The sequence below is a fragment of the Oscarella lobularis genome, chromosome 2 (genome assembly GCF_947507565.1).
Source record: "Oscarella lobularis chromosome 2, ooOscLobu1.1, whole genome shotgun sequence".
Taxonomy (NCBI): Eukaryota; Metazoa; Porifera; class Homoscleromorpha; order Homosclerophorida; family Oscarellidae; genus Oscarella; species Oscarella lobularis.
The window spans coordinates 2225815-2253142 of NC_089176.1; the positions used below are offsets into that span (position 1 = coordinate 2225815).

The 27328-nt window shown below is 47.3% G+C and overlaps 5 protein-coding genes, 2 long non-coding RNA genes and 1 pseudogene across 18 annotated transcripts; 6 read left to right on the forward strand and 2 right to left on the reverse strand.

Annotated features, from left to right (window-relative positions):
* The first annotated feature begins 4383 nt into the window (after positions 1 to 4383).
* LOC136199955 (uncharacterized) lies at positions 4384 to 7324 on the forward strand. Of its 3 annotated transcripts, none has more exons than XR_010673263.1 (8): positions 4384 to 4510; positions 4567 to 4839; positions 4885 to 5255; positions 5308 to 5412; positions 5454 to 5748; positions 5814 to 6004; positions 6091 to 6302; positions 6353 to 7324. It is a non-coding gene; the product is annotated as an uncharacterized lncRNA (long non-coding RNA). The 3 variants fall into 3 exon arrangements; XR_010673264.1 differs by having other exon boundaries at positions 5457 to 5748; XR_010673265.1 differs by having other exon boundaries at positions 5539 to 5748.
* Positions 4701 to 7335, reverse strand: LOC136199954 (RAC family serine/threonine-protein kinase homolog). The gene is made up of 11 exons (XM_065990256.1): positions 7227 to 7335; positions 7136 to 7175; positions 6941 to 7088; positions 6317 to 6886; positions 6074 to 6259; positions 5916 to 6010; positions 5788 to 5850; positions 5599 to 5734; positions 5464 to 5544; positions 5287 to 5394; positions 4701 to 5234 (listed from the first exon to the last, which is right to left on the reverse strand). The coding sequence occupies exons 1-11, from the start codon at positions 7267 to 7269 to the stop codon at positions 4881 to 4883; spliced, it is 1824 nt and encodes a 607-aa protein (XP_065846328.1). The 5' UTR covers positions 7270 to 7335; the 3' UTR covers positions 4701 to 4880.
* Positions 7336 to 7461: 126 nt separating this feature from the next.
* LOC136200337 (ficolin-2 pseudogene) lies at positions 7462 to 9773 on the forward strand (annotated as a pseudogene).
* Positions 9774 to 9824: 51 nt separating this feature from the next.
* On the forward strand, positions 9825 to 12022 carry LOC136200336 (ryncolin-1-like). Of its 5 annotated transcripts, none has more exons than XM_065990714.1 (6): positions 9825 to 9955; positions 10014 to 10094; positions 10149 to 10208; positions 10252 to 10355; positions 10407 to 10496; positions 10561 to 12022. In XM_065990714.1, exon 6 carries the CDS (start codon positions 10960 to 10962, stop codon positions 11923 to 11925), a length of 966 nt encoding a protein of 321 aa, XP_065846786.1. In that variant the 5' UTR covers positions 9825 to 9955; positions 10014 to 10094; positions 10149 to 10208; positions 10252 to 10355; positions 10407 to 10496; positions 10561 to 10959; the 3' UTR covers positions 11926 to 12022. The 5 variants fall into 5 exon arrangements, with proteins under 5 accessions (XP_065846786.1, XP_065846787.1, XP_065846788.1 ...); XM_065990715.1 differs by having other exon boundaries at positions 10407 to 10460; XM_065990716.1 differs by having other exon boundaries at positions 10252 to 10338; positions 10407 to 12022.
* Positions 12023 to 12070: 48 nt separating this feature from the next.
* LOC136184109 (uncharacterized) lies at positions 12071 to 15733 on the forward strand. The gene is made up of 21 exons (XM_065970955.1): positions 12071 to 12212; positions 12271 to 12351; positions 12405 to 12523; positions 12589 to 12643; positions 12703 to 12756; positions 12808 to 12885; positions 12935 to 12976; positions 13034 to 13069; positions 13124 to 13543; positions 13967 to 14032; positions 14089 to 14134; positions 14190 to 14284; positions 14340 to 14453; positions 14503 to 14559; positions 14616 to 14649; positions 14716 to 14795; positions 14864 to 14936; positions 15052 to 15149; positions 15209 to 15284; positions 15355 to 15467; positions 15522 to 15733. The coding sequence occupies exons 1-21, from the start codon at positions 12117 to 12119 to the stop codon at positions 15642 to 15644; spliced, it is 1956 nt and encodes a 651-aa protein (XP_065827027.1). The 5' UTR covers positions 12071 to 12116; the 3' UTR covers positions 15645 to 15733.
* Positions 15734 to 17266: 1533 nt separating this feature from the next.
* On the forward strand, positions 17267 to 20464 carry LOC136184108 (PMS1 protein homolog 1-like). Of its 3 annotated transcripts, XM_065970951.1 has the most exons (14): positions 17267 to 17406; positions 17531 to 18241; positions 18288 to 18644; positions 18690 to 18779; positions 18832 to 18880; positions 19071 to 19117; positions 19179 to 19312; positions 19371 to 19472; positions 19530 to 19619; positions 19681 to 19755; positions 19804 to 19856; positions 19970 to 20056; positions 20108 to 20193; positions 20252 to 20464. In XM_065970951.1, exons 1-14 carry the CDS (start codon positions 17275 to 17277, stop codon positions 20420 to 20422), a joined length of 2184 nt encoding a protein of 727 aa, XP_065827023.1. In that variant the 5' UTR covers positions 17267 to 17274; the 3' UTR covers positions 20423 to 20464. The 3 variants fall into 3 exon arrangements, with proteins under 3 accessions (XP_065827023.1, XP_065827024.1, XP_065827026.1); XM_065970952.1 differs by lacking the exons at positions 20108 to 20193; positions 20252 to 20464 and having other exon boundaries at positions 19917 to 20053; XM_065970954.1 differs by lacking the exons at positions 20108 to 20193; positions 20252 to 20464 and having other exon boundaries at positions 19804 to 19916; positions 19970 to 20047.
* Positions 20465 to 20469: 5 nt separating this feature from the next.
* Positions 20470 to 21247, forward strand: LOC136184110 (uncharacterized). The gene is made up of 3 exons (XR_010669301.1): positions 20470 to 20685; positions 20748 to 20890; positions 20954 to 21247. It is a non-coding gene; the product is annotated as an uncharacterized lncRNA (long non-coding RNA).
* On the reverse strand, positions 21220 to 26935 carry LOC136184107 (PAN2-PAN3 deadenylation complex catalytic subunit PAN2-like). Of its 4 annotated transcripts, none has more exons than XR_010669298.1 (28): positions 26825 to 26935; positions 26608 to 26777; positions 26377 to 26506; positions 26245 to 26319; positions 26074 to 26192; positions 25948 to 26023; positions 25820 to 25888; positions 25615 to 25759; positions 25350 to 25557; positions 25197 to 25293; positions 25061 to 25130; positions 24928 to 24996; positions 24780 to 24874; positions 24572 to 24703; positions 24355 to 24507; positions 24115 to 24274; positions 23957 to 24063; positions 23802 to 23897; positions 23649 to 23753; positions 23474 to 23599; positions 23361 to 23426; positions 23221 to 23308; positions 22935 to 23166; positions 22814 to 22874; positions 22585 to 22764; positions 22442 to 22535; positions 21956 to 22391; positions 21220 to 21881 (listed from the first exon to the last, which is right to left on the reverse strand). XR_010669298.1 is itself a non-coding variant. In XM_065970950.1 (27 exons), exons 1-27 carry the CDS (start codon positions 26933 to 26935, stop codon positions 22222 to 22224), a joined length of 3204 nt encoding a protein of 1067 aa, XP_065827022.1. In that variant the 3' UTR covers positions 21220 to 22221. The 4 variants fall into 4 exon arrangements, 1 of the variants encoding a protein (XP_065827022.1); XR_010669300.1 differs by having other exon boundaries at positions 21220 to 21625; positions 21767 to 22391; XR_010669299.1 differs by having other exon boundaries at positions 21220 to 21625; positions 21681 to 22391.
* Between the last annotated feature and the right edge of the window lie 393 nt (positions 26936 to 27328).

Genomic DNA, 27328 nt, shown 5'->3' on the forward strand with positions numbered 1-27328 from the left:
TCAAAACCTTTTGTTAAAATCACTAAGGCTCTTTCGCTGCGCCTTCTACCGCACTCTCTTGCGGCGCAAACATCTCCGGCGATCCGCGCGGAGATGACTGGCTATCTCTTTTTTCTCAGACGACATCGGGCGCTCCCTTATGGGGTGCACAATGTCTGGTGCTTTTGTCTTCATTATGACGTCATACGGCACAAAGCACTCTTAATTGTGTGCCTTGAAAGGAGGGGCCAGTAGACACACACTACGCCTTATTTTGCACCGCAATAACGTGCAAGTATCGCGCAATAACGTTTGAGCCATTCGCCAAAACCTCACAGAATCTAAATGTGAGGTTTTTGGAAAGGCCAGCTATGTAGGCTAAATAAGAGAGATCAGGGCCTCATCTTTGACTCTTAGGGTCTGTGATCACAGGGTATCTGTGGTTATCTGTGATCACAGGGGTAGATGTACAGGATCACAGGGGGCATCTGCTTTGGGGTACCTGCGTTATCACAGGGTAACTGTGATAACTGTGATCATCGGGTAACTGAAATCACAGGGCATCTCTGATCATAGGGTATCTGTGATCACTGTGATCACAGGCGTATAACAGGATCACAGGGTTTCTGTGATCACATGGTAACTGTGATTACAGGGGTATCTGTGGACACAGGGTAACTGTGATCACAGGGGTATCTGTGAACACAGGGTAACTGTGATCACAGGGGTATCTGTGATTACAGATCACAGGGTAACTCACACGGGTGTATCTGTGATCACAGGGTAACTGTGATCACAGGGGTAGCTGTGAAGATCACAGGGTAACTGTGATCACAGGATAATTTTAAATATCTGTGATCACAGAAAATCTGTCGTCACAAAATCATCTGTGATCACAAGGGCGTCTGTGATCAAAAGGGTATCTGTGATGACCGGGAAAATGTGATGACAGGGAAATTGTGATCACAAGGAAAATGTGATCACAGAAAAATTGTGATCACACGGAAAATGTGATCACAGGAAAATCGTGATCACACGGAAATTGTGATCACACGGAGATTGTGTAACTTCGATCACAGGGTAACTATAATACCAGGGTATCTGTGATCACAGGGTAACTGTAATTACAAGTTAACTGGAATAACGAGGTATCTGTGATCACAGGGTAACTGTGATCACAGTGTAACTGTAATCGCCGGTTATGTGTGATCACAGGGTATCTTTGATCACAGGGTAACTGTGATCACCGGCGTTATAGATAATATGGGACTACCAATACGTGCACGACACTGCGGTGGCTATTTCCCCGTGCGAAGCACGGGCACCTTATGCGGACTTATGGGGTGCACAATCCCTGGTGCTTTTGTCTTCATTATGACGTCATACGGCACCACGCACTCTGAATTGTGTGCCCTAAAAGGGAGGTTGGTTGACATACACTACGCCTTATTTTTCACCGCAAGAGCGTGGAAATATCGCGTATCAACGATTGAGCCATTCGCCAAAAAACTTCACGGCGTATGACGTAATCTATACGTGAGCCCAAAAACCTGAACTGGAGGGCAGGCGCGCTATGTACCCTCAATTGCCTTACACTGGCTTGCTCGCAAGCTATATACCGTACTCGCGCGATTAGAGCCACTGGGACTCTATTGTTTCAACTCGAGCTTGGGGCTATAATTGAGACTGGGGCTCTAATCGAAATGGGGCTTTATTATTTCATTCAGTATACGCTGACAAGCTACATTACCTACGACAAGCTTGCAATTTCAATTGGAAAGCACACTATTCATTGTCTGTATCACTGCTGTCTGTCTCCGACGTATCTGCTGTAACCTCAAATACAGCCCCGGGGCTGTATTTGAGATGGGGCTTTAATTTTTCAACTCATCGAGAAAGGGGGGCACTATACGAGAGGGGCTCCAATCGAGAGTGGGGCTCTAATCGCGCGAGTACGGTATACGCAACTTGCTTTCTTGCTTTACAGCGAGCATTCTGCTCGCGATCAGCTTACGTCTACTTATCTTTACTCACATGAACACATGCGAGCAAGCCCGGAAAAGTGTACTAAGCACGTCACCATAGAGCTTATCGCGGGCGCCCCCACCATAGATAATGTACACATATACGGTAGGACGATCAACACTCGCGCTGCAAGGCATGTAGAGTACATGTATCTATTTCCCCGTGCATGCATATGTGCATGTAGAGTACATGTAACTATTTCCCCGGCACCGACCCTGGTGCGCTTTTCTTAATTCATTATGTCACCACGCGCTCTGAATTGTGTGCCTTAATTAAAAGGGAGACCAGTTGACACACGCTACGGCCTCCTTTGTACCACAATAACGTGCAAAAGATCGGGCGACAAATGAGCCATTCTCCAGAAACCTCACGGCGTATGACGTACTCTATAAGTGGGCCCAAAAACCTCGCATATGGAGTCGAGCATTCCGTTTATACAGTACCATTCATGCTTTATACGTCAGTCACTTCTCTAATCTCTTGAACGGTGGAACTTTTGGTCATGCGGAACGTATCTCAATAGACCCTATCCTGTTGCGTAGACCCAGCCATGGCGGGTCTATAGAATATGGTCTATTGGGAAATACTTCCGCTGTTGGTGCTCTCTGATGCGATGTGTTTCCGCTTATTAATTAAATCTATTGTGACGTGCTTGCTTTCATTTCGTACACTGGCTTGCTCGAAAGCTAAATACGCATTTTGCTAAACATTAGAAATTGATATTTAGGACCTTAAGAATCAATCTCTAATATTTAGGATCCTAAGAATGAAAGATGGGGTTTCGATCTTTGATTCTTATGGTCCAAAATACGATCTGCTTGCGTCTGCCTATCTTTACTCAAATACACATGCCAATAAGCCCGGGAAAGTGAACTAAACACACAATAGAGCTCATCGCGGGCACCGCCACCAGAGATAATATGAGGCCACCAACACTCACACTACATATAGCAGTATCTCTTTGCCCGTGCTTCGCCACCAACACACACACTATGCTGTGGTATCTATTTTCCCGTGCGAAGCACGGGCACCAAAACTAGTAGATGTATATACAGTACATCTATGGTGGCATTGGTGGCCGGTGGCATTGCCTTTTGTGCGCGTTTACGAAGATGTTTACAAATCGTAGCATTAGTGACGGCCAGAAAATGTAAAAGAAGGTCGATTTTCTCCTTCTGTCATCTGCGTTGTCGACGACAGCAGCGCATCTCTATAGTAAATCTGCTCGTACAGCTGGATGTGGAGATTCTGCAAGTGAGCATTTCGCTTCGATATGTTTAAACCTGTGGCCAGGTCCAAGAAAGAACAGTTGACTCTGCAATAAACAAATATCAGACGGATTCGTGATGAGTATTTTTATTGAGCAAATATTCTCAGCTGCCTTGAACGGAGATTTTTTACACAATACAATGTGTAATGGCTCCAAGATCAGCAGAATTGCCACTGTTTTAATTCTTCCGATTGTTACCGGTCCTTACGCAAGATGTGCGTTCGCAGCATTTTCATTGAACACATCATCATGAAACAGAAAGACAGAAAAGGAAAAACAAACAAAAATCAACAAGCTAACGTGGGTCTGCTTTTATCAATTTTTGTCTGCAAACTCCAATCAAATCCCTGGTGATGGTGAAGCTGTTTCACTCTTCTTCGCGTTGAGTTTGACACAAATTAGTTTGATACGAGGCTCGTCGTCCGGATCGTCCGGAAGGTCTTTCTTTGGTAGGACAGGCGGACAGAGTCCTCTTTCTTCCACTTCTCTCCAGTGTATTCCGTCAAACAACCTGTGACGACGAATTGGTGTTTGATCTTCAACCGTTCCATGCCTCGCGGACGATTCCTTTATCGATCTGTCATGAAAAAAACTCTTACAAAGAAATCGTAAACGGAAATAATGATTCTCTTCTCGTCCGATTGAAAGGCAGCCTTACGTTTATGTGTATGAGGTGCCTCACGGCGCCGGGCCATGCAGGTTCATTGGGTACAGCTACTACGGTTGCCTTATACGTTCGGGTTTGGGGTTCGCCCATTCTAAACCGAAGCTGCTGCTCGTAAAACAAGCCGCTAGCGTACGTGCAGTTCGCGCCAACCCATCCATGCACCCCTACCCCACTAGATACCGGAAAATGAATGATGATAAGTTGCCACAAAAACCTTCCTTTCAATCCAGATAGGCTGGTCCGTCGCATCTTTGCAGACAACTTGCATGAACTTTGACACGGTTGTCATGCAAAGTTGTCTGCAAAGATGACGTACATGTTGAACACACCGAGAGGAGAGTTTGTATTTTTGTACGGCTCTATGGTAGTAGATGGGCTGGCATAGAACACTATCCTATAATTCTCCTATAATTAATCTCCGACACAGGTTTACAATTGGTCACGTGCTTAGTGTCTAGCATTTCTTGTGTGGCGGCCGTGGCCAGCAACCCTTTTTTGTGCGCCTCTCCGATCACGAAAAAGATTCAAAGTTGTAGCCGCAGTGATGGGATGCGCCACACGCCAGAAAAGTGAAAAGGGGGGGCCCCTTCTCTAACTCGGCGGCGCGATGATTTTCTCTTTACAGGCAGCTGTGATCTGCGTCGATTTTTTAAACCTCGCGAGGTCCGACGGATCATCATCGAGCGGCCCAAGAAGAGACCTACAAGCATCACAAAGTCTGAATAGAGAATTCCCGGTCTTTCGCAGGCAAAGTCTCCGTTTTTTACAACATTTATTTAAAAGAAAGACAGGGACAGACAGAAAAAAGACGAAAAGAAAGAAAGACAGAAAAAAGACGAAAAGAAAGAAAGACAGGGAAAGACAGAAAAAAAGACGAAAAGGCAGAAAGACAAAAAAGGTACAGGAAGTCACTACTCTACAAACTTATTTCCGCGGCTCTCAGATTGTAAATCGCCGAGCAGCCGTCTTGTTGTCACTTTCTGAGCAGGCGATATTTTCTTCCAATTCGGCGGACGCTGCGACCGAGCGCTCTGCGAACTCCTCCGAGACCCAATCGAATCCGTCGAAATGGTGAATTAATTTGCGCTGCTCGGCGTCGAGTTCGACATCCGCTAGAGTGACTCGTGGCTCGTCGTCGGGAAGGTCAGGCAATTCCGAATCAGGGACGACCGGCGGACGGAGCCTGCCCTCCTCCGCGGCCCTCCAATCGACGCCCTGGAAGTATTCATGTCGGCGAATGGGCCGCCTGTCTTCCATCATCCCCAGTCGCTTTGATGGGTCCTTCTGTAGCAGCTGCACGCAAGCACTAGTCACGTAAGGAAATAAACGAGTAGGACGTCGGTACCTCCAAGAGAAAGTTCTTCAGTGCCGCCGTCGAGTGTGGATCCGGTTCATACTTTTCGTCCAGGATGGCGTCCTGGATTTCGTCGACGGTTTCGCGATAGAATGGCGACTGAAGAAAAGAAAAGCAGTATGTATAAGACTTTTTACTATCTTATGCATTGAGTATAGTAGAACCTACCGCGAGATTCACCAGCTCGTGGGCCAAGATTCCCAACGACCAATAGTCGACCGAATGGTTATATGCTTCTCCTAGGAGAATCTTGAAGAAAAGATGCGCGTCTAATGTATGAAGAAGTAAATTTGTATTGTTTACCTCGGGCGCCATGTAATGCGGCGTGCCGACGATTGTCTTTGTTCGGTCCTCTTTGCCAAGTTCTTTGGCCACGCCCAGGTCGCACAACTGGACGTGGCCCCTTCCGCTGATTAAGACATTTTCCGCCTTTATGTCTCTGAAGAAAAAAAAGTAGCCAATAATTAATAGCAAGTGCATGCGCCACAGTACCTGTGTATTATTCCCTTTCTGTGCAGATATTGGATTGCGCCGAGGAGTTCAGCGATGTAGAATCTGTTAATCCAGAAGACACGTTTCAATTAATGCTGTTTCTCATAGTCCAATTCAGAGTACAGTACCTCGCTTCCATGTCACCGAAAGGAGACTCCTGGCTTGTGCACAGCTCAAAGAGATCTCCTCCTATTGCTACGTCCATGACGTAGAATAGGTATGACTAGAATATTAGAAGACGTTAATTCAATTTCTGTATTACTGTATTTATTTATTATTTGTTTACGTTGTTTTGGAATGTAGCCATCAGGTGAATGAAAAGCGGGTGCTTGTGCGTTTCGACGAGAGCCTTTTTTTCGATCCACAGAGGCTGGTGGCTTTTGTGGACGTCAATCAATTTTAAAATGTCGTCTTTGCGGACGACTTTTACGACGCAGAAATCTTTGATTTTCCTTGATCGGGCAAAAACAATCTAACAGGAAAGGAATTCGCATATTGTATTCATATTAATTAAGGTAAAATTATTTACATCGGAATACGTTCCCGTGGCGATGACTTTAAGCAGATCAAAATCGTTCAAGCGCTGCCGCGACGATTCTCGGAAGACGTACTTCATATTCGGCATGGTCGAACTTCTCGATTGGGCGACGATAGGCACCAAGAGATTCGATTTTGACTTTTCGTCAATCCCACTGTCAATAGCATCTACTCGTGTCGTTGGCATTGCCGACAGCCGCTTCTCTTCATGAATACTTCTACTTTCGATAGCAGAAAATGTGATGGCAGGCGCCACTGACAGTCGTGGTTCGTTTTTGGCCTGAACGGGGCCAGGGCCAATAGCAGCAATCGATGTCGCTGGTACTATTGACGTTGGTGAATCGTTACTGGCACTGACGGTGCCACTATCAATAGCCGCAACGTCCGTTTCTGGCACTGATAGTCGTCGTTGATCAACGTTCGTGCCGTCGTTCGTCGACGGTTCGGACGATTGTTGTTCATTGTAGACGTGAACGGTTGCAGTGACGCGAATCACCATCTCAATATTCACGTCTTCGAGCGACACCTCTCTGTCAGGCATCGTCTTTTCGAAATTCGAGGTCTAAATCAATCGCGTCAATGTCACACCGCGACTGTCATGTGCCAGGCTACTAACTGTATCATTCGCGGCGAATCGTTCGCCAGATAGACTATTTGAAGTCGTTGAGCGAGCCGCCGGAACGTACGCTTGGTCTTCGGCCCAGTTTACCGACGACGTCTCCGATTCGTTATAGACGTACCGAGACCGTCTCGGCGTTTTTGTACTGCACGCAAATCGCTAGGCGAAGTGAATGTGGAGTGTTTAGCTTACCGCCGCTTTCGAATTCGGCGCCAACAGCCGGATTTGGCCTCTATTAGTATTGATTTTTTAGACAGCGATGACATAGCGTTTACTTGTTTACCGTTAGAGGTATCTTTGCATGAACACGCAAGACAGGAGCCCATTTCGGGAGATATTGCAGAAAAAGCAGGGAGAAAATTTGCAACAAGTTGCTACGAGAGCTGTTACTATGTAACTGTGATTTGGCAAATTTTGTGTATGACGTCAAGAAGATAATTGGGTGACTGGGATTTGGCAAATTTTGTGTATGACGTCACAAAGATAAATCGTCTGCCCAATCATCGTCAGCGTACGAACGTCACCTACGCCCCACCTACGCACTGCTTTCGATTTTTTTCACTTTTTTACGTATTTAGCGGAGCCAGCCCTCTACGATTACGCTCACGTTGGTGATATCAACCCTAATTTTTGCCCAGCAACGGTTTTGACGGTTTTGTGCGCGAATATGGCCCGCAAGTCGTGTAGAACCAGTCGATGATGTTCGTACTGTATGACACGCACCAGAAAAGGCGAGCAGGCGCCCCCTTTCTCGTTCGCCGAATAACGGCAATGTTTTTCGAAAAGGTTTTTTCCCTTTCTAGCTGCGATCTGCATGCCTCGTCGATGATCGGCAGCAGCGCACCGAGAGCCTATCCGCACATACAGATGACGCTGAAGAAGCAGCAAGTGAGCGTTTCCGCTGGGATTTAGCGCGAGAAACTGGCAAACGTTTTCTCGAAGTCGATATCGAGCGTGATGTTCTCTTCTCGATGAAATGTCGCATGCGATCGAGAGACCGAACAGACAAGGGGAATGACTGCGAACACGGAAGGTACAGTAGCGGTCAGAAATACTGTTTTATTGATTATACTATAAGATTTAGTCTGAACAAAGAAGCGTGGAAAAAAAAGCGCGAGCAAAGAAAACCGCGTGAACAATAGAGAGGTTCGTCAGAAAATAAGGTTAAATATCTCCTGTGATTGTACGTATTTCTCTAATAAATAAAGGTTTCTTCAGGGCATTCTAACTTGAATGCTGTATGACAGAAAGAAACGGGTAATGGAACGTTAGATTGTGACAACGCTTCTTATGAATTTTGTCAGGATTGCGTCTGAAGTAACTGCGTCTTCTCACTAGTTGTGTTTTATTCATTGACTAATTTTTGTTTATCTTCCTGCAGAGATACAGATTGGCTTATTTACATCCCTGTTCACAGACTCGCGGGGGCACGAGCTGATTTCACACGCGGACAATACGATTGGTGTTCTATGACCATACCGGTGCGTAGATGAGGAGGAAGAGGAAACTGTATCTGTGTGATTAACAGAACCATGTCGTCGAGTAACCTTTTATCACCCGACGCTGACGCGGATGCTTCGGTTCAGCAAGGAAGAGTTTGAGACTAGCTTCCGGGAGTGCTTTCATTGGGTCTGGTTTCACTGGGTCTGTGGTCTCGCCAGGTCTTGATCTTGTCTCGCCGTGTCTTGTAGACACTACATGACCTGATATAAACGAGCCTAGCTGAGCATTTTAGACACTAGAGGCTGTTAAAGTTCAACGAGCGTTTCTCCTAGTAGGGCCAACACAAGTGCAAGTATGAAACATCTGTTTGTAATATTTTGTTTCTGCGTGGCCACTGCTGGCTGGGCTGCATTGGCCGGGTCTGTAGCGAGACGGGAAAGTGATTCTAATTGCAGCCACGTCGCTTCTGACTCTTCTGATGGTTTGTTCCTTACCGTCAATGTCAATGGAGTACCTCGTTGCGGCAACGATTGTACAACGGACTGCTGCGCCGATGTGAGGAGTCGACTCGCGGCCATACAACAACTTCTACAGCAAATTTTGAAAAACACCACTGAACCGTCCGAACCGTCCACTTCCGCTACTACCCCTACCCCTGAACGGGATCCTCTGCGTTCATGCAAAGAGACTCTCAAGCAAGGCTTCGATAAAAGTGGCGTGTATACTATTGATCTCAATGATGGTTACGGGCCTTTTGAAGTGTACTGCGACATGGAAACGGAAGGTGGCGGTTGGGCCGTTTTTCAAAGACGGGAAGACGGATCTGTCAACTTCTTTCGAGATTGGGTTGACTACAAAAATGGGTTTGGTGATTTGAACAAAGAATTCTGGCTAGGTTTGGACAAAATTAGTAGAATGACCAAAGCGTCTCCGCAAACAATGCGAATTGACATGACAGATTTTGATGAAGACAGTAGATACGCTCAATATAAAACGTTTGAGGTTGGAAACGAAGCATCTGGGTATGTTCTTAAAACTGGATCACATTCTGGTAATGCTGGTGATTCGTTTACTGCCAACGGAGTGAAGTTTAGCACGAAGGATAAAGACCAAGACACATGGAGTAATAGTTGTGCTCAGAGATATAAGGGTGGTTGGTGGTATGGTGCTTGCCATTGGTCAAATTTAAACGGAATTTATCAAGGAGGAGAAGGTGCGTATGGTGTAGGTATAAATTGGAGAACGTGGAAAGGGTACTATTACTCATTGAAGTTTACTGAAATGAAGATGCGCCCGGAGTAACAAACACGTACTTGAGCATCCTTTTCCGTGTGTGCCTTCTAAGAAATGAGTTGTCTGTCTTGTCGCATGTCCTGGGTTTCTAACTGATCGGTACAGTATCGATGACGCTCACGTGGTGATATCAACCTTTTTTGCCCAGCAACGGTTTTGTGCGCGTTTCTATGTACGAAGATGGCCCACAAGTCGTACCAGTCGATACTTCCAACGCACAATAAGCTTTTGCAAAAGCGATGGGATCAACAGAGATACGACACGCACCAGAAAAAGGCGAGCAGGCGCCCCCTTTCTCGTTCGCCGAATAACGGCAACGTGTTTTCCCTTCTAGCTGCGATCTGCCTCGTCGATGGTCGACAGAAGCGCACCGAGAGCCTATCCGCACATACAGACGACGCTGAAGAAGCAGCAAGTGAGCGTTTCCGCTGCGATTTAGCACGAGAAACTGGCAAACGTTTTCTCGAAGTCGACATCGAGCGTGATATTCTCTTCTCGAGGAAATGTCGCATGCGATCGAACAGACAAGGTACAGTAGCGATCAGAAATACTGTTTTATCGATTTATACTAGACTATAAGAAAGGATTTAGTCTGAACAAAGAAGCGTGGAAAAAGAAGCGCGAGCAAAGAAAAACGCGTGAACGAGAGCAATAGAGAGGTCCGTCAGAAAATAAGGTTAAATATCTCCTGTGATTGTATGTATTTCTCTAATAAATGTTTCTTCAGGGCATTCTAAGTTGAATGCAGGCAATTCGTCCTTTGTATGACAGAAAGAAATGGGTAATGGAACGTTAGATTGTGAGGATTGCGTCTGAAGTAACTGCGTCTTCTCACTAGTTGTGTTTTATTCATTGACTAATTTTTGTTTATCTTCCTGCAGAAATACAGATTGGTTTATATCTCTGCTCACAGACTCGCGGGGGCACCAGCTGATTTCACACGCGGACAATACGATTGGCCATACCGGTGCGTAGATGAGGAGGAAGAGGAAACTGTATCTGTGATTAACGGAACCATGTCGTCGAGTAACCTTTTATCACCCGACGCCGACGCGGATGCTTCGGTTCAGCAAGGAAGAGTTTGAGACTAGCTTCCGGGAGTGCTTTCATTGGGTCTTGTCTCACTGGGTCTGGTCTCGCCAGGTCTTGATCTTGTCTCGCCGTGTCTTATAGACACTACATGACCTGATATAAACGAGCCTAGCTGAGCATTTTAGACACTAGAGGCTGTTAAAGTTCAACGAACGTTTCTCCTAGTAGGGCCAACCACAAGTGCAAGTATGGAACATCTGTTTGTAATATTTTGTTTCTGCGTGGCCACTGCTGGCTGGGTTGCATCGGCCGGGTCTGTAGCGAGACGGGAAAGTGATTCTAATTGCAGCCACGTCGCTTCTGACTCTTCTGATGGTGTGTTTGTTACCGTCAATGTCAATGGAGTATCTCGTTGTGGCAATGATCGTAAAACAGACTGCTGCGCCGATGTGAGGAGTCGACTCGCGGCCGTAGAACAACATCTACAGCAAATTTCGAAAAACACCACTGAACCGTTCGAACCGTCCGCTTCCGCTACTCCCACTACTACCCCTACCCCTGAACGGGATCCTCTGCGTTCATGCCGACATCTCAATCAAGCCTTCTATAAAAGTGGCGTGTATACTATTGATCCCAATGATGGGGACGGACCCATTGAAGTGTACTGTGACATGGAAACGGACGGTGGCGGTTGGGCCGTTTTTCAAAGACGGGAAGACGGATCTCTCAACTTCTATCGAGATTGGGTTGACTACAAAAATGGGTTTGGTGATTTGAACAAAGAATTCTGGCTAGGTTTAGACAAAATTAGTAGAATAACCAAAGCGTCTTCGCAAACAATGCGAGTTGACATGACAGATTCTGATGAAGACAGTAGATACGCTCAATATAAAACGTTTGACGTTGGAAACGAAGCATCTGGGTATGTTCTTAGAATTGGATTATATTCTGGTAATGCTGGTGATTCTTTAAATGCCAACGGAGTGAAGTTTAGCACGAAGGATAAAGACCAAGACACATGGCGTAGTAGTTGTGCTCTGAAATATAAGGGTGGTTGGTGGTATCAGTATCTGCATAGTGTTTGCCATTATTCAAATTTAAACGGGATTTATCGAGGAGGACAAGGTGCGTATGGCGCAGGTATAAATTGGAAATCGTCGAAAGGGCACTATTACTCATTGAAGTTTACTGAAATGAAGATGCGCCCGGAGTAACAAACACCTACTTGAGCATCCTTTTCTGTGTGTGCCTTCTAAGAAATGAGTTTTCTGTCCTGTCGCGTGTCCTGGTTTGACAATTAGAAAGAGTGTTAGAAAGCACCCTCGATCGGTATCGATGACGCTCACGTGGTGATATCAACCTTTTTTGCCCAGCAACGGTTTTGTGCGCGTTTCTATGTACGAAGATGGCCCACAAGTCGTACCAGTCGATACTTCCAACGCACAATAAGCTTTTGCAAAAGCGATGGGATCAACAGAGATACGACACGCACCAGAAAAAGGCGAGCAGGCACCCCCTTTCTCGTTCGCCGAATAACGGCAATGTTTTTTCCCTTCCAGCTGCGATCTGCCTCGTCGATGGTCGACAGCAGCGCACCGAGAGCCTATCCGCACATACAGATGAAGCTGAAGAAGCAGCAAGTGAGCGTTTCCGCTCCGATTTAGCGCGAGAAACTGGCAAACGTTTTCTCGAGGTCCAAGAAGAGCGATTGGCCGTGATCGAGCGAGATAATCGAACTCTTCTCGAGAAAATGTCGCATATAATGCGATCGAGAGGCCGAACGGACAACGGGAACGACTACGAACACAGAAGGTAAACGATCAGAAAATAATGTTTGTACAGTATATGCCGTGGATTGTACACGAATGGATTTTTAGTCTGAACAAAGAGAAGCGAGAACGAGAGCAATTGAGAGTTTCGTCCGAAAATAAGGTCAGAAATCTACTATAATAATAATAATAATAGTATTTCTCTAATAAGTGTTTCTTTAGGGCATTCTGACTCGACTGCAGGCAGTTCGACCTTTGTATGACAGAAAGAAATGGGTAAGAGAACGTTTTAGATTGTGACATCGTTTTTCTTATGACTTTTCTCAGGAGGACGATTTTCTATCGCACGAAGAGCATCTTCAACTGATCACAGCATTTCCTCTCGAAAACTGGCCAACAGAGCGCGTGAGTCGTTGACGACGTTGCAGCTCCAAAATAAAATTTCTCTCCTTAGAGAACCCGACGGAAATCTTACCCTATATACAAACTCAAAGAAGTAAGTTTTTTATCGCAGGGTGCCGCAATAGTTTCTAGAGCCGTTTTTCTATTGAAGGCTCCACCTAGAGAATTGCCTCCCTTAAAGAAAGAGGTATACACAATGAGCATAGTACGTTTTCTCCGTTTCTTTATTGGAGATGTTTAGGAGGTTAAGAAGAAGCCGAATGCTGCCGCAACGGCTCCGGCTCCTCTATCCAAAGAAAAGAAGGCGATTAAAAAGGTGAATGGTGGTAAGAACGATGCCGGGAAGGGGGCAAAGAAAGAGGCGTCCTCTACTGCTGCGAGCAACGGTGAAAAATCGAAGAAGAAGTCGGAGACGGAGAAGAAGGATCAAAATGCAACTGACGGCAAAGTGGAAGAGAAAGTGGTACGTAAAGTCTCTTCCGAGGGCGAGACGACGAAGGAGGAGGCAAAGACAGAGGAAACGACGACAGCGACGACAACCACTTTGTCTTCGAAGGAGGCTGGGACCGAGGAGGAGGAGCAAAAGGAAAAGGAGAAGGAGGAAGAAAAGGAACAGGAGAAGGAGCGTGCAGCTGAAGACAAAAGTCTTCAGAAAAGTGAGGTATGACTAAACTTATATATTGCCGTTCAGAAGCTTTGAGGCTCCCTTGGAGTATTCATCCGCGTAGCAACACCGAATGTCTAGGCCTACAATGCACTTCGCGGCCCTTTGCAAGTGACGCGCACGTAGTGCGTCACAATTGACGTCACAATTGACGTCATGCGCTGCTCACCTGCACACGCGCACTGCCGTCATTTCGCATTTTTAGACCAAATTTCGATTAACTACGTTGTCAGAAATGCATTTGCTTTTGATTTGATACGACTTAAGATGGCGCCGTTTTGGTGGTGTTGCAAAGAGCTGCAGTTGAAGTAACCTCGCGTGTGACTACGTACATAGACCCCCACTGGTCTAATTCATAGGAGCCTAAAACTTTTGTACGGTACAGTGGGTAGAAGTTTAGTACAGCTGCAAATTTATTAGAATAAGAAAGAAGATGAAGTGGAAGCAAAAGATGAAGGCTCAAGCAAGGAAAAGCCAGAGCCTCTTGTAGGAGTATCTCAATCCCCACTGCGTTGTCTTGGTGTAATCTCTCTTCCTTTCAGAGTGATGTGGACGCTGACGTCGAATCTCTAAAGGCATCCGTTTCAGGTTCCAAAGAAGTGTTGCAATAGCGAACGCACAATTACTGTTTACTCTTTTGCAGAAACCGATTCTGGCAAGGTGGTTGCCACGCTAAAATCGAAGACGTACGATCACAGGAGAAGCGTTGCCTCTCGTTATAAGGAGCTTCACGGAAATGTATGATTGCACAAACGCACAAAACAATCCATGACATTGACTGTACGAATTTTAGGAACTGAGCGAGGTTCTAAAATCAGCCTTTGATGGAGCTGTGCGAGACGCTGTGGTTGCAGCAGTGAGAACGCGCGCCCAAGTGAACGCGTGGGCTTTACAAGAAGCTATGAAGGTCAAACTGTCCGTGTAGCCTAAAAACGACGCCTGTATTTGATTTATAGGGAAGTGGTACCGATGAGAAGGCCGTCATGGAAATTCTTTACAGTTTGAGTAATCGAGTGCGTGCATCACGGAACGAACCTTTTGGGTAAAAATGACGGAGTATTTTTCTTAGGAGATGGATGACGTCAAAGCAGCTTACAATCAGAGTAAGGACTCGGAGTCGTCGTTTATGGTACTGGCTCATACTCAAACGTGACCTCGGTCTTCTGTAGTGTACGAGAAAGATCTCGCTGAACAGCTCAAGTGTGAAACGTCGGGCCACTTTGAATCGCTCCTGATGGACCTGTGCAAGGTGCGAGCGAATCACATCAGCCTCGTACCGGTACATTTTCGAGAACGCGTCTTTATTTTCTTTATCAGAATGACCGAAATGAAAGCGACGACGTGGACGAGGAGCTGGCGCAGAAAGATGCAAAGGAGCTGCTTGAGGCAAGTTCTTTTAATTATTTGTCATATAGATTCAATCGTCGATGCTATTTTTTTCTTTCGCTCAATTCGTTCTTACCTAAAGAGTGTTTGTCTAAGCTTGGAATCGCTGTTTTAGGCAGGCGAAGGCAGATGGGGCACCGACGAAGGCGTCTTCATCAGAATTATCGCAAATCGAAGTCGGAAACAGCTTCAAGCGACATTCGACGAATACGAGAAGGCACGTGGAACAACGGTTCGCGCATACGTATATTTAGAAAGTGACAGGGCGTCCTGCAGGTGGCCGAGAAGACGATACTCGCAACTCTGGAAGGTGAGACGTCAGGCGACCTTTATCTCGGTCTTCGAACGACAGGTGGGGGAAGCGAGAGAGCAGAGAGTATACGAGGAATAACGTCTGTAACGTTGCTCTTCTCCCTGTCTAGTACTTCTGGTGCAGGATCCAGCGAAACACTGGTGCACTAGGATCAAGGAAAATCTCGAGAAAGGCGCCGACGGGCGCAATTTCATTATACGAATCGTTTTGGCAACGGACGAGGTTCGCGCAAGAAATTCTTTCGTGCGACTTGTGACAATTCGCGTTTTCGCGTAGAGCAAATTAGGCGCGTTGAGAGGGAAATACGAGGAGTTGTACTCTCGCTCGCTGGCCGATGCGGTGAGAGACGAAGTGACCGGCGAACTGGGAGACATGCTCGCCTCCCTGGTAAATCTCTAGAGCCAGAAGTACATTAGACACGTCACCTGCACATGGAGAATAACGTGTTAGAGGTAGTAGCAGTTTCCACGTAAATTTTAGCGATTTTAGGAGTTGTGTGGTCGAGAGGCGAGGGAATCGGAGCGGCTGTTCCTATCCTCCTTTTGGGTCTCCGTAGTACATTACTTCTGCTGTGCTAGTGTGAATTTCTCTTATCCCTCCCAGTCAATCTACTGACAAAACCGAGCGTGATCGAGCTAAACCGCAATTCTTTAACCACTCCTGACCTTTGCATGCATTGCTCCTCGCCTGTGCAGGTGCTCGACGGTCAAAAAGTGGCGCCTGCACGGATGTTCGTCACCTGGCCGAGCCCCCTTTCGTTAACGCGGCCGGCTGTGGCGCCGCCACGCGCTCGAACTGAGAACGCCGCCGATAAAGCGTCGAGCCTCGTCGGACTCGACTTCAGTCGAGAACGCGCGACGACGAGAATGACGACGGCAACGACGACAGTAGACCGCATCTCGGGCAAGTACCGTCGCTCGAACGCGAATTTCATCGAGCGTCGTCGCGTTCACCAATTGAACGAGCGCTTCGACACCCTCCGTCAAATGCTCCCGCCGACCGGCGAGAAACAGAGCAAAGTCGTCGTGTTGACTCGCAGTGCCGATCTCATACGATGCCAGCAGCAGGTGATACGCGACCTCATGGCCCAACTCGACCAGTTACAGCATTCGCTCGCCGCCGCCGCCTCCGGCTTCAAGCCGTTCGACTACGCCGCGTCCTGCCCCCCGTCCATTGACGGTCCCGATCGCGGATCGCGTCCGCCTCCGGTGGGCGGCGGCTACTACGGACTTCCGTCCGTCGCTATTTCGGACTTCTCCGCTGACGGAAAAAGGGGACGATCCGTTCCCATTTCCGCGCCCGGAGTCGCCGGATTTAAACCGGAAAGCGACGTTGAGCGGCTTTCCGATGGCCACTCGTCGGCGCCGACGTCGCCGAAAAAGACGGTGTCGTTTTCCGCGGCTACACCGGAAAAAAATGGGTCTGATTCGACGGCCGTTTCGGCGCTGATGCAACTCTCCGCGTCGCCTCCCGCCGTCTCGGAACGTGAACTCGGGCGTTATTCGGTTATGAGTAAAGTTAGAAATTCGCCAGCTTTTGCACCGTATAGGCGAAATCTTGCACACGATTTTCGCGCCATAGCGCCGAATCCGCCATCGGTTGTGGCGGCAGCTGGGGCTGCCGCCTCTGCTACTCCTATTGCTGCTATGTCAAGAAACTATCTTGGCTGGCTTCAAGGTACTGCACGCTTTCACAGATCAAAATTTTCTTAGTCTGAGACCTAATAGGATACTCGCCGTATCATTGTGATCCGACCATGTACAGCTATTTGACAAGTGGATTAGGAAAGCCTGCAACAGTGGGACGGCCTATTGCTCATTAACTCACAAGAGTCATAAATTTGTCTGTGACTTTAGAAGACTTTCGTATTTAATCACGCTTTTGTACATACGTATATACGGGCACGGAAGTCTAGCAAGCGAGCACGCCCTTCGATCCTTTTCGTCGCGTTATTTCCGAAATTCGGTTCGTTCAGCAACTCTCCGAGTCTCCGCCGGTGTCGAGACTATCCGAAGAACAGAAGCGGAGCATGAACAAACTCCCAGACGCGACTGCACGCCTGCTTTCGTGCTCCCAAATAATCACGTCGGTCTCGTCCGTCGTAAAAGAGCTGCTCGAGAACAGCATCGATGCGGACGCAACGTCAATAGAAGTCCGCTTAGTAAGCAAAGACGCTGGGATAGATAAAACGAGAGGGAAGAGCGAAATTTTTTTCGTGGGGGCGTGTCACTTCTTTCCCGCGCGCGAGATATGATCTCCCCCCTTCCATTCATTCGTCTTTCTAGGACGACTACGGTCTCGATCGAATCGAAGTGCGCGACAACGGCCGCGGAATCACTCCCGCCCTCGCCGAACTCGCCGCTCGGCAATCGTACACGTCGAAACTATCGTCGATCTCCGATCTGGCGACGGTGACGACGTACGGTTTTCGCGGCGAAGCCCTAAGCGCGCTCTGTGCGATTTCTGACGTCACGATGACGTCATCAACGGAAGAAGCGGTCGCCGCGACGACTGTCGTCTACGATTCGTCGGGCGCGGTCGTCGCCTCGAAGCCGGCGTCGCGCGGGCGCGGCACGACGGTCACCGCCCGTCGTCTCTTCAAGAACGTTCCCGTTCGAAAGCAAGCGTACGCGACGGCGAAAAAGCGAAACGACGAACTGTTGAGAATTCGGGACCTGTTGGCCGGCTACGCTCTCGTCCTGCCGCGACTGCGCTTGGAGCTGAGAAACAACAAAATGACGGTGTGGCAGAAGAGCGGCGTGGCGACTCGACGCGAGGCGTTCGCCGTCGTTTTTGGATCCGACGTGGCGAATTCGATGACGGAGATCGATTTCGCGTTGGGGGACGACTTGGGCGGACTGCGCGTCGCCGGATTGCTGCCCGAGTCGAGCGGGCGACGGCGCGAAGAGATGCGCGGGAAATTGTCGACTGGAAATGCGAGTCAGTGCGTTGCGTGCGTCAATGGAAGACCGGTGGAATTCAAAGCGTTGAAAAAGGTAAATGCAGGAATAATTAATTGAAAAATCTTTTACTTTCGTTTAGCTTCTCAGTAAGATTATCTTGGGCGAGTCGTCTTCGACTCGTTATCCGCTCGGCGTTCTCTGCCTGGACTTCGCCGTTCCCGGTAGCGTGGACGTGAACGTGGAGCCGAACAAGACGCGCGTGATGATTCGTCGATGCGACGACGTGCTTGCCGCCGTCAAAGACGAACTCGAGAAAATCTTCGCGAACAAGGAGATCGTTCAAAGCGATGACGATTTGACGGACGACGCATTCGCTTCCTTGCGAATACCGGACGGCGACGAAAGTGGCCGTCGCACGAATGACGTGTCGCCGCCACCGCCGCCGTCTTGGACTCGAGGCAATAGCGTGAGAGACGATGCTGATCGTCCCGTTGAGGTATCACCGTTAGCGTACCGATTCGAATCTGATTATTGCCTATAGCCTGTTAGAGTATTAGTGAATGAACCGCAGTCAAGGCAAAGAAGCGATTCGCCGCGTGACGCACGGCCACCGCCTAAGAAGAAGCACAAGGTAACTGTAGTCGGAAGAACGGTTTTTCGCCTCGCCGCAAGCTGTGGTTTAGGAACAGGCACCGTCATCAACTCAGTCTGTGTCAAAATCAAAACTAATAAGTAAGGTGTAACGTCATCAGGGTTCTGCCCACATAGACCACTGCAGAAGTTGGGTCTTTTTCAACGCAGGTGAGATGCCACATCATTTTGTCGCATCTCGCGCATTTTAGTTGAAGCGTGCAAACCTAAAAAAGTCTCGGCAGAACCCTGGGACTCATAATTTATTGAGGAGAGGTCACTAAGTCTTTAGGCCCGTCTAAGCCAGCATTTTGTTCGTCCCAACGTCCTGCAAGAACGGTAAGCATCATATCATAGATTGTTGTACTGCCGCCGCTCTTCAGTGTCAACACGTTCGCAGCCTTCGTTGTATTCTCTACTGCAAAAACGGTCCAATCAAATGTCAGCGGCAATAATGACTAAGCGTTTGCAGTTCTCCCTCGAAGAGGTCAAACGACGGTTGTCCATGCCCGACTGCATCGCCAATCGATCGACGTAAATACCACGTGTACTTGGGACAATCGTTTTACGTGATATAGAGACGTGTGTCTAGGTATGATTCTGATGAGGAGATTGAAATTGTTGGTTGGCTGGATAGGAAGAGCCTCTGCATCGTAAAACACCGCGAGAAGCTTCTCTGCTTCGATACAGTAAAGTAAGACAACTTTGACGTTTGCTGTTTCAGCGACTGACTAATCCTTTGTACGCAAAGAGCCAGAGAAGCCATGGTTTTCAACCGATTAAATGACTCCTTTATCCTTCCGCATGATCGGCTCGATGATCCGTATCCTCTAGACGCAGAGTAAGTTTTCGTCATGATAGGAGGTTGGGTGAAAACCAAGGCAATAATTTTGGGGCTTTAGTCAACTTGGCGGTGAGGACAACTGGAAGCGTTTGCTATCACTCGAGTGGGCTCGAGATTCCTGGAGCGGTTCCAGGTAAGTGTCTGTCTAAATCGACGAATGAACACTATAAATTTTATCTAGAGAGTGCGTTGATCCCTTGGTATCTGCAAACGGATTTCTTGTCAAGCAAGTTGGTACGCAGAACGTTTATGGCAATAGCTAGGAGTTCTCATTATATCTTTATTACGTTACAGGTAAATTCACAGATTTCTGTCACGTCTTTAGAAGTAATGTTGCGGCTGTGTAGGCTCCGATGAGGACTACACCGTTCAGCTCGTGGCGGTCTACAATGATTTTCCTCACTATGGCCTATCAGAACTTGCTGAGACATTAGGTCAGTATATCAGAGCCCTTCGTCATTTTATTAATTTTTTGTTTTTTGTAGAGAACGTTGTAAAATTTGAGTCTTCAAACGGATGCCTCTGTCCTCTTTCCTACTCTCGACCCATGAGAGCAAGAACGTACCTGAAGGTAGTCTATTACTTTTCCTGCTGCGGTTTGCTAGGTTGTAGCATTGGGTGTTTTTTAGAGTGAGGCTGCTCGATTGGCCCGTTCGTCAGACGGTGCATTGCTGAGTGTCAACGAGGTCACTAGACTGTTTTTGAACTGCGGTGAAGAAGTAAGTTTATACTGCTGTAGTTTGGTAGAGTTTGAAAACGAATCGTTCTATTCTATTAGTCAGATTACTGTAAATTGCTAAAAATACCGAAAGGCAGAAAGGCCTTGATGACAACGTGCGCTACGACTTCATCTCTATGATTCCACCGCATGCGGAATTCCACACGAACGAGTGCGACGACGCCGCCGATCTCATGAGCTCTCTCTCTGAACGACAGTAAACCCTTCAGCGATCAGATTTACTGGCGGACGACTTGGAACGTGGAAGGGCCCCACGGATAGATCACAGTGCCCTCACGCCGCTGTTTCTCGTCCTGCTACAGCTTTCTGGGACCCACAGTGACGGTAAGCGCACGTCTGTCATTCTCGCGTCTTCGGGGAGCCACTTCACGCGTGCTTTCACGCAGGAAAACTGATCGACGGGAAGATGGCGATATAAGACCATTTTTGCGGCGTCGATTACTGTACGGCGTAGCCACGTGCACCGCCAGGAACGGCGAAGCGAATTCAGAGCCTCCTTGAAATCGTCGACTTTAGCAAAGTCAAAATCGTGAGTAAACTGTTGTCACACCACCTTTCTTTACTCAATTTTCTCTCGCTGATTGAATTTTAGTGGACGAAGGTTCCATGGACTCCAACGAAAGCGAAGCGGAGACTGTGCATGAATTAGATACAGTAATGGATAGATAGAATACTGTACTGTAGGCGCACAACAGGATCACGCCGTCTCGTGCTGTGTGTTCACGCGCAGTAGTAGCGCAGGTTAGTTAGGCTAAGTAGGTAGGTACAGTAGGTAGCGTAGAGGTTAGTTAGGATATAGTTAGGGCATCGGCGGGGTGGTGCACCCCGCGTGCGCTGCCGCCGTCATGGAGCAAAGGGTATAGTATAGACATTTTATTTCAATAAAAAGAAAAAAGAAACAGTCTTTCCCTCTCTCAGCGCGGGTAGTTTTTGTTGACGGGGTCGTGCCCAGGACCCCGGAGCAGTTTTTGTTGACGGAGGTCGTGCTCAGGACCTCTCTTCGGATGCAGTTTTATTTTGTGGAGGTCATACCCAGGACCCCCAAGTTCACCTGTCCACAAAAGAAGCTATAAGTCAGAATTGGGATAAATACGTACGGATCACCTGGTAGTGTTATCGTTCCTGGGTTGAAGGACAAACAGATCAGCAAAAACCGCTTTCCGATGCCTCGTCGTTGTCGATACTATACAGAGATCCGCCAGCTTGTTCCCGTCTAATGGCGCTGCCTGAAGATAGTGCACGTGCTGCCACTTGGCAGAGACATCTACGAAGAAAGTTGACTTGCTCAAGCATTATCTCTGGACTCTGGTCTCAGTTACTGTTCGCTGGAACCAATGAGATCTCCGCAATCGCGAGTGTAACTTCGAAGCAGAGAAAAGAACGAGCGTAGAATATCGTAGTTTACCTGTAGGGAAAACACGTAGACTTCTACTGTACGTCACGTAGCATTCTAGGGTCCGTGGTCGTAGAAACGCGGCAGAAATCCATGATGCTTCGTTTCTTTGCTCCCATCCTGCCACCTAAAACAAATCTTACACTATTGGCACGCATTTCAACACGCGATAACACCGAAAACATCGGTGCAGAGACGAACTCTTCTTCATCTTGGATTTCTTCGCCCACATCGACACCCGTTGCAAGGCCTTAGCCCAAAACAACATTTTCGGAGCTCAAGCTGTCAATCTGCTCGTCCATTTGAGCGCCGTTTGGCTCCTTCGACGACGTGTCCCAAACCGCCATTAATGGTGATGACGTACTCGTGACGATGAGACCATGTGACCATGTGACCAAGCCTCCTGTGCATACGTAAGTCGACCTGCAGCGTAAACAAACTTATAATTAATTCTATGATCTAATGGCTCAAGCAGGTACTGTCCAATTGTGCTGCCGGCCTGCTTTATAAAGTCTCTCGAGGGCAGCGTTAAAATCCACAGAATCATTGCTTTGAAGTTGCTCGTACTTCCGATAGAGTTTCAAAGCCGTTTTAGCATCCTCAACGGAATCGTGCTCCTTCCTCTGAATATGCAACCCTATGTGCGGTATACATTACGAACTGTAACAAATTCGACTAAAAACAAACCTAAGAAATACCACGCCATAAATCGCAAGGATAAATATCTTTGGCCGGGCAGATGAAACAGCTCCACCGTGTCAAGAACCTTCTCTGGAGCGACCTAGACAGCATTCACTTATATAGTATTTACGGAAAAGTTAATAAATTACGTCAATATTTATAACAGCTAAATCCTTTTGGAGACCATGACCGACGATGCGAACGCCGCGATCAAAAAGGCAGCGCAACTTCAGATAGCACTTCTTCAACGTCGTCAGTTGCTTCTTTGAAGTCATCGGATCCAAATCACCCGGCTGAATTCCAGAATATTTCGTCACGTAATCTACAACCTTGGAGAAAAATCCAATGTCTTATTCTATTTATTGATTACTCACGTACCACGTGCTCAGAATGTTTTATATAATCGTCTATAAACGGTTCCCCTTCATGCGGAGGATCTCTGCAGACATGTTGAAGTGCACGTGTATTAATTATGATTTCCTCAATTTAAATAACTCACCCCCTTATCACCGTGATTCGTGCAGGACTCATTTGACTTGGCTTCACCATGGCCTCCGTTCCGTCCATGTGCAATTCCGACTCCTGCTGACGCAGCGTCACAAATTCGGAATCCATAGCGACGATGCTTGGAAATTCGTCCGGCTGAATTGGCCGAACCGACGTCATGGAATAGAACGGAGCTGCGTTGATTACACTGGGCTGTAAATAACTCGAATCCAATGCTAGAGCGACTAGAGGAAATATTAGTCTAATACCACTTTCACATTAACGTGTGTATTTATTACTTTCTGACTCGTAGCGTTGATTGACGTCAGCAACTGCATAGCACAAGTGGCAGGGAATTTGCCACGAGAAGAATTTCACGCTTTCATCCTAATGCAACATTTTTGACGTCGAAAAAAAACAGAGAAAAACGAGCCGCTACCTTATCAACAGGAATCACTGTAAAATCATTGAAGAGGTACCAAGCATCTTTGCTCGATAGCTGACCCTATGAACATTATTGAAAGCCAGCCATTGGAACGTCTTGTTTCTTACCAATTTTCTTGCGTGGTAGGAGGAACCGACTCGGACGTGAGCAACGAGATGGCCGCCTTTTCGAGGATTTTGAACGTAGGACACCTTGGAGACCAAGCTGTACTCCACCGCAGGCAAATGAACGTCCTAAAGCATCGGGCTTCAATAAATAAAATACCTGACTTATTACTACTACCTCAGCCTGGCTGCAATTTTCCACAAGTACGTCACCACCGGACTCGTTTAGAGTAATCTGAATTTTGTGCGGAAGCCAGTGTCCGGACCCAGCTTCCACAGCCAGCTAATTAGAAGATCAACTGATAGAATCGGTAAATTCGTTAACTTCTACTTTCTGCTGCAGTTGCCAAAATTCAAAATCTTTGACGTCTTCCATGCAGCTGATAAGAATGACGTCAGGCAAACGCGTTATTTGACGAGATTGAGTCTAGTGACGAAAATACACCGATAAGCGCGCCGCGTCATACAAATACATCGCTCACTTACATGCGGCTTATATTTGCCGCACTGATCGCACCACGCCTGCGTCACTTGCTCGCGACAAATGCTCCGCTGGAGAAGCTGCGCGAACGACATTTTCTCATCTTCGCCATCTAACAGAAAAAATTCAAAAATTGAATTTTTTTTGGTTTTCGTTAAACAACCAGGTGGCCTTCGCTTTGGATAATTGACGGTGACGTGCATCATGTTGGAGCCGCGCGTCGTCTCCTTGCCGCACATGCAGTGCGTCCGGATGTTCATTTCCGTGCCGAAAAGCCTCTGAATCAAAGTTCCCGATTCCGACTTTTCCTTCGCATCCAAATCCTCAAATAGTTCATAGGTAAACGCGTTAATTTACATTTTTGATTTATAAATAAATAAATAAATAAATAAACGATCGCTACCTGGCTGACGTGCTGCAAGAGAAAACGACTCCAGCTCTGCAGCAATCGAATCAAATTGCTCTTGTCCCCCCCGGTTTCATCCTTTTCGGACAGAACGAGACCGAGAGCGAGAGCCTGCGGAAGCGTCTGAAAGACTCGCAGAAAGTTCACCGCCTGCACGAGAAAGAAAAGAGTGCACGCACGCAGGCACGCGGGGCGGCGAGGGTTGCTCTCTAACTCGGCACGTTTTTCCCTTCGTTGCCATGTCGAGCATTTTGAATAGGAATCCCAGTTGACAGGCCAGGCACGATTCTTGCACGCACACATGATTCTGGAGGCCAACTCGCAACGGTTCCAAAAAGTACAGAAGCTAAGGAAAAGCCAGGAGGAAATATATTTTCGTGAGGTTTTCTTTCTTTGTAATGTGAAGAAAGTGTTCGAGATACCTGAATCATTGCGTTGCAATACGTATTGTACGTGTGACTGTCCAAGCCAGCGAACGGGGTCCGATTGAATTCGCCCATGTCGCGGTCCTCCAAGCCTCGAGAGAAAACGGACTATAGAATAATACGCAAAGGCATTTATAATGTGCACCGAATTTTGTGTATTTCATTTCCATTCTCCAGTACTCTCGCGGAATGCCGCACTCAATAGCTTCGTTTTCTAAACGTCGTCAATTATTAATTAATTAATTACATAATCCTCATTGAAGTGCCACGTGATCGACCTTGTTGATGTTCGTCTTTCGCTTTTGGTCCTTTTCTGACTAAATTTGTCGTGCTTAAATCATAAGGGACCTTGCACGTGACATCATGAACTCAAAATCAAAATCAAATAATAAGAATAAGAATATGAATATCTACCTGGTTTCTCCGTTTCTTTCCAGGATTTGGAGCTCGACCGATTCCATCTACCACTTTCATATTCTGAAGTATCTCCGGATCTATTTTCGGAGCCGGCCTGTTATGACAATTCGATCATAACCCCTCATCAGATAATACGCACGCCATACTGACCTCAAAACAGGCCTTGATACCGATTCTGGCCAATCGGAGAGAAGAGCGGTTCCATTCGGAGGAAATCCCATCGGAATCATCGAAAGAGGCATGCTGACGTCATCAAAATCCATATACGGCAACGGAGGAATGGGATCCGGAAAGGGCGTCTCCTTCGAGTGAAAATTAAAAAGAGGTTGATGATTCGACGAGCACAAATGAATAACGCCTAAATTCAATTAAAACTATTATAGTCAGGTTTTTTTTCTCATTGGCACTGCATCACCTTCGGAATCGACTATAGCCAACGCTTGACCCGTCGAACTGACGTCCATCCCAAAGCAGAACGTTCCCTCCGCAAGAACTTGGGATCGCGTCGCCGCTATAGCGGAATGAGGCACTGACGGATCGCATTGCAATAGCAGCCCAGTCTGTTAGGAAACGAACGTCGCGCTGGATCGACGAGAGTCAGTTTCTTATTCTTTTATTACTTGCGACATGACGACTAGACGAGACGTATAGGCTGGGACGAATTTGAGAAGAAATGGTTCGACTGGAAGCTGCGTGTGTAAAGAGCTTATAGAAAGAAATAAAAACAATGAAATGAAGCTCGGCAAACCTGCACGGGTGGCATGGGTTTCATGGTGCGAATGTCGTGCACCATCAACTGTCTTTCCGTCGATATCTGTCCATATCTGAGCAACAACGCGTAGTTATTGATCGATTGATTTCTATAAGAGCTCACCTAGACGAATACCCGCACGTGACCAAGAGATTGCCGCTGATGTCGAAATCGGAAAGACCGTCGCCGTGGGCCTCCAGCACGTGCTCGACATTCAACGTGCGACTGTCTCTCAATGAAACCTTTGGAAGAAAAAAGATGCCACTGATGACTGACTCATTTTCTCTCCCTAACCTTTCCACTCGTTTGCCCGCAGCACACGTGACGCGGCCCCTTCCGCAAAATTACCACGGGTTCGTCAAGAGAAATCTAAATTAATTAAAATTTGACATGCTTTCTTTCTAAAAGAGAGAGAGACTACCACACCTTCCTAGTGACTTCTGTCTTGATGACGTCAAAATCGAGGAGACTCTTCTCTCCTCCGAGAAGAAACGATTTGCCTCCAGACATCATCAATCCACAGCGAAGATTCTCGAGATCCCTGTGCTCTGTCGAACTAAGAGAGAGAGAAAAAATTGCCAAAAAGGATACCTCGTCTAGCATTCTGACCCTTTCGTTTTTTACCATAGATGATATACTTTCTATGCTTTTACTCACTTCAAAGCGAATTTGGGTATTCCCTGTTTTTCGATGCCTCGAATTCCCGAATTGCACACGACGACGAGTCCTCCTTCTTCCGACGGAAAAATCTGCGTTATTCCCTCGTTGCACGCCTGAAACGACGAGTACTTCTCCAAATCCGGCCCGTAGTAGGCCGTCGCGTGACCCTGCAAAGGAAAGTGTTGTTCCGAAGAGTCGAAATCCGGATGCTTACGCCCTGATTTGCAACCCAAAGAAGCTCTTCGTATCCATCGAAAACCAAGCAGCCGACAGGATAGTTCTCCGAGCCGTCGGCGACGGCAACTTTGAGCTCTTGATATTCCATAGCGCGCTGCGCTGCGCTGCGTGCGCGTGTCTACGTCACTCCAATAGCGCGGGAGAAGTGGCTGTTGTTCTATCATACAGTAGTAGGTGACTAGATAATGATGGATGGCCATGGTGTAAGCAATCTACAATCATTCTCAGTGTCAGTATCCTTTTCCTAAAATTTCAACTAGGGCCCCCTTCGGTAACGAACACGTCGTTTGACAGCTAGAAACTTAAAAACGCGCTTTGTCGCGTAGAGATATTGAAAAAACATTGGCACTTGACACAAACCCCGCGGAAGACGGTGCTATGGAGGTTTATCCGGTGCCCAGGAACTGGGAGGGAGAAAGATGCGAGAACTACAGGAAGGCGTGCTAAGTTTCACCCTTGTCAAGTTAGTATATTATCAGTA